At 56.0% G+C, this 4,965-nt stretch overlaps 1 protein-coding gene across 2 annotated transcripts in view; it reads left to right on the top strand.

Annotated features, from left to right (window-relative positions):
- The first annotated feature begins 906 nt into the window (after nt 1–906).
- Nucleotides 907–4,965, top strand: part of LOC125047036 (basic proline-rich protein-like) — a 46,192-nt gene continuing 42,133 nt past the window's right edge. For both annotated transcript variants that reach the window (XM_047645076.1, XM_047645075.1), the window contains exon 1: nt 907–2,400. In XM_047645076.1, the coding sequence (XP_047501032.1) occupies nt 921–2,400 (1,480 nt within the window). In that variant the 5' untranslated portion in view covers nt 907–920. The remainder of the gene's footprint in view (nt 2,401–4,965) is intronic.

The following is a 4,965-nucleotide window of genomic DNA, read 5'->3' as shown; positions in this document are numbered from 1 at the left end:
CCATGTTTCTTGCGTAACCTGTCTCTAATGGCTTTCATCTACCAGGAAAGTTTCATCCGGCCGTATTGTTCCGACATGGAAATGCCGTGCGGATGTGCTGGCTCCGCCCTCCTCGCCCCCCACCCCTCCCCCAGCCGCACGCCCGCGCCCACGCTCACAGCGCCGCCGAAATCCAGCATCCCGAGGAGTTCCTCATTGTGAACCTGGTTTTACTCGCGGTGGATTGTGTGTGTGTGTATGTGCTCATGTGTGTGCGTGTGCGCGCGTGTGCATGTGCGTGTGGCAGCGTGTGTGAAGGGGAGGGGGGTGGCTACGGGGTTGCGTGCCGGAGGTGACGGAACGACGGAGCGAGGAAGCGGTACCTGGCAACCGAGGGACGCGTACGAGCCCGGCCCATCCATATTGAAGTGCAGCAGTTGGAGTACGAGAGTGCGAGTGCGAGGCCAAGGCTGTGCTCGCGTCCGAGTCTGTCTTGTTCTGCGAGTGTTCGTGACACAACAAAGGTTCGAGGCCCCGCCGCGAAGGCCCCTGCGGTCCGGACAGACGAGGTGTGCTGCGCGAGGCTCGTGAGTGGAAGGCAGATTGAGCGCCGCCAAGGGGCTTCGAGGAGCGAGGGGCTTGGGAGCGAGCGCTGGCCAGAGTGTTTTAGGTTGTGTTGTGGACGGATCCGACTGTGGGGCGGCATGGCCCTGTGACGAAGGCCATGGCCACCGCCGACGCGCGTTGCGTTCCCCTCCCCGACCCGCGCCGTCACAACTCGTGTGTATCGTGTTATCCGCTTAAAGTGACCGCCCACCCCGGCCGCTGGAAGGAGCCCTAGCGCCCTTCGGCGTCCTCGTCTCCTGCGTCCGGAGAGACGGCCCGAGGGCGTCCTCCCGGCGCCCCCCCTACCCGCTGCCGTGCCCCCCGCCGGTCAAGCCATGGTGATGAACACGTTCCGGTCCAAGTTGCGGCGCCGCCGCGACGAGCTCTTCCGCCGGGGCTCCGACGACTCGGACGAGTGGCAGTTCGTGCCCTTCAACCCCTCCGTGTACCCCGCCAACAATAACAACTCGCTCTCCAACCTCACCAACAACAACGGCGCCTCCTCCCCCGGGGACGCAGGGCTTCCGCCCACGCCCAAGCCAGCCCTACGGCCATGGGCCATGCAACGGGCGTCGTGGCACGAGTGCCAGCCGCCCGTGCCCCCCCACGGCCATGGCTCGGTGGTCAAGGGGCACTTCCCGTTGCCGCCGTGCCCTGACGGCAACCCCCCGCCCCTGCCCCCCCATGGCTTCGGGTATCCCGGTTCAGTGCCCAACTGGTACGGCTCTCAGTTCCCCGCGCCGCCAGTTCACTACCCGGCCTCGGTGCCTCCAGGCCAGTCGCGCCCTTCGCCGGTCGTCCTGCGCCGGGCTGCCCAGGCGGATGAGAGGCGTCCTGAGGCTGGCCCGCGGCCCCCTAATGATGGCCCTCGGCCGCCAAGTGATTTACCACGGCCGCCAAGTGGTGGCCCTCCGTTGCCCAGTGATGGCCCAAGGCCGCCAAGTGGTGGCCCACGGCCGCCAAGTGGTGGCCCACGGCCGCCAAGTGGTGGCCCTCCGCTGCCTAGTGAAGGACCAAGACCTCCTAGTGGTGGCTCTCTGCTGCCGAGTGATGGACCAAGGCCTCTCGGGAGTGGCCCACCACTTATCAGTGAAGGACCTAGGCCTCCTAGTGGTGTCCCAGCGTTTGCGAGTGATGGCCCCAAGCCTCTTAGTGGTCCTCCGCTTCCCAGCGGTGGCCCTCGACCTCCCAGCGCGGGCTCTCGGGGAGGGTCGGGTCCTTCGAGCGGATGCTCCAAGGGAGGGTCCCGTCCCTCGAGCGGAAGTTTTGACGTGATAGACGGCGTTTTGATTAGTCCGGAGGGGCCTCCCCCCCAGGTGCCACCCCACGGCCGCCCGGCCGTTCCGCCTCATCTGGTGAGTCCTCGTAACAACATGCCACCTGCGAGCTTCTCCACGACAGGTGTCTTACCCCCGCCGCCAACAGTGCCCATACCTCCACCACCCGTGCCTGCCCATGCCTCAGATATCCCCGACCCGCCCGGCCAGGAGTGTGGCCCGTTCCCTCGATACTCTCCCAACCCGGTCCCTGCGTCAGCGTCGCGGCACTCCCTCTTCCTGAGTGCAGACGAAGGCCCTCACTGGCCCCACGCCCCGGGCCCCGCCACGGTCCCGTTCCCCGGAGGAATGCCCCGCAACCGTGGGGCTCAGCCTCCGCATAACCTGAACTTGGACGACCTGGCGGCGCTGCTGGCACCCGGCTATCAGGCGAGCTCCGACCAAGAAGCCTCGCCGGACTCGCCCGAATACAAACAGCCCGTCGATCAATCGCCCGAGTACAAGTCCCCGTGTGATTCTAGCGATGAAGACTCTCCAGGTAATGCGCGGGGTTGCCTCTCGAAGGCATCTGCAGTGGTGTTCAAATGAACGCGACATGGGGAAAGCTAAAGGGATAACGATCTTAGCACATTATTAATGTGATATGAATGAGTGAGTAAAGTAGTAGGTGGTTGTAAGGTCAATTTTGTGGTGTGAATGGCATTGCAGACCGCCCATACCAGAGTGCATCATTATTGGTGGGTGGGTGCAGCCTTATTAGAGTAAGACATGTGTAAGATGTGTTACTGGACGCGCTTTGAAGTTTTTAGTACTTATTTCTGCCTTGGATATGTGTTTATTTATGTTGTTTATGTTTACTAAGAAGTACGAGTGCCGAAGCATGCAGCATAAATCTAAGTGTGATGTTGGCTTTAAATAGAACTCAAGGTTGAAGACGCATGGAACGAGGTTGTATGGATGCGAGCGTGTGTGTAGCGGGGCGGTCAAAAGCTAGTGTGGAAGGAGGGTGTAAAATGTAATGTTCTGTGCAGCTAAGTAGTGTGAAATTCGAGTGCAGGATATAGTGACCTGTAAGTCGCTGCAGGATGAAGCTTAGCTATAATGGATATATCACGCTGCGCCCGGCCAAGGGAATCCAAGCTCCCGTGGTGGCTGTACGGCCTGTCAATATTTGGCCGGCCAACACGCCGTAGTCGTGCGTCCGTTCCTACCTTTCCCTTCTCGCCAGCGCCCTACTTCTCCCATCGCCATTATTTTGGAGTCTCCCTGTCGCGTCTCGTGATCTCGCTAGCTATCACTGTTTTAGCTTCCTGGGCGTCCGTCACGTACACCGTGGGTAATGTTAATGTATAAGAGAGAGAGACAAGGAAGTATGAAAGGGATAGATTGGGCGAAGGAGGGAGGGAGCCCAGAGAGTAGGGGCGGAGGGCAAGGAAGTCGTGGAGGCCAGGAGACCTTGCGGAACGGCAGTGAATGGATAGGGGGTAGCGGGAAGATGGGCGGAAGGAAGGGAGGCAGGGGCAGGGGAAAGGGCTATGACGGAGGGAGAGGAGGAAGAAAATGGCTATGTAGGGAAGGAAAGGGGTGGCAGCTGAGGGAAGGGCGGGCGATGGGCAGTGCCGTAAGGAAGGGAAGGAGGGAGGCAGGAAGGGGAGGGGCAGTAGCAGTTGCGGCAGGTAGAGCGATGAGGACGACAGGTGCGAGCCTTCCGCCAGCGTCGTGATGCTGGCAACCCACTGAAAGTGGAGCTGGATTTGAGCTCTTCCGGTTGATCGCCCTGAGGGCTTTGTCGCCTTTCTTTTCCTTCGCCTGCGCCTCCAAAGGGCTAACGCCGCGTCACGTGGTTGCGCCGGGGAGAGGCGCGGCTGGGGATGCGCTCAGTGGGAGTGAGGTGGTGGGCGGGGGGGCAGTTGCGTGGGCCACACGGGAGCGCCATTGTTGTCGGCGAAAGGGAAGTGGAATCCTCGTGGAGATCCCGACTGCACTTCCGCGCCGGGCAACAAAGGGCCGCCCAAACGTAGGGCGGAACTCGGAAAGGCGGCTCATACATACAAGACGCGAGGTGGAGCCGGGGTTCCAGGGGCCCGCAGAGTCATCACGTGTCGCCTCGAGCAGACAGCCAGGCTGGGTGCCCTGCCCTAACGCCAGGGCATTGCTGTTTCTCGTGACACGTCTCGTGCTGCCCGCTCGGTGGAGGAAGCGGCGCCCTGGACGCCACTGCACTGACACCGTGCCCTGCCTTGACTGCTGCCCCGTGCATCAAGGGTGTGCGGTTCTTTACATTTGGTTTAGTGCATATTTAATGATTAGCAATTCAAAATTCATACGCAAATGTTAACACCAACGCGCATACATTTATACTTTGATAATACAAATATGTGGATATATATATGTATATATATATATATATATATATATATATATACACATACTTACGTACACACATACATACATATATGTGTGTTTATTTGTTTGTTTGTTATTGTTTGTGTATTTGTTTGTGTTTGTGTACATCCATCCAGACATACATGGATATAAATACATATTCGTATTTATATACAAACATACATGTGTGTATGTACGTATATGTATATATAAGTATGTATATATAAGTATGTATATATATAAGTATACATGTATATATGTATATATATGCATATATGATATATATAGATGTGTGTGTGTGTGTGTGTGTGTGTGTGTGTGTGTGTGTGTGTGTGTGTGTGTGTGTGTGTGTGTGTATATGTGTGTGTGTGTGTGTGTGTGTGTGTGTGTGTGTGTGTGTGTGTGTGTGTGTGTGTGTGTGTGTGTGTGTGTGTGTGTGTGTGTGTGTGTGTGTGTATGTTTGTATGTATGTATGTATGTATGTATATCATAAATGTATATTTATATATACATGTATACATATATACATGTCTGTATGTATATATATATATATATCAATGTATATAACATATACATATATGTGTGTATATATATATATATGTATGTATGTATGTATGTATGTATGTATATACATAATGTTGATATATATGTATGTATGTATGTATATATGTATATACATAATGTTAATATATATTAAAATATATATATGTATATAAAT

Source organism: Penaeus chinensis, chromosome 40, assembly GCF_019202785.1.
Source record: "Penaeus chinensis breed Huanghai No. 1 chromosome 40, ASM1920278v2, whole genome shotgun sequence".
Classification (NCBI taxonomy): domain Eukaryota; kingdom Metazoa; phylum Arthropoda; class Malacostraca; order Decapoda; family Penaeidae; genus Penaeus; species Penaeus chinensis.
This window is presented reverse-complemented; position numbering and strand designations above follow the sequence as displayed.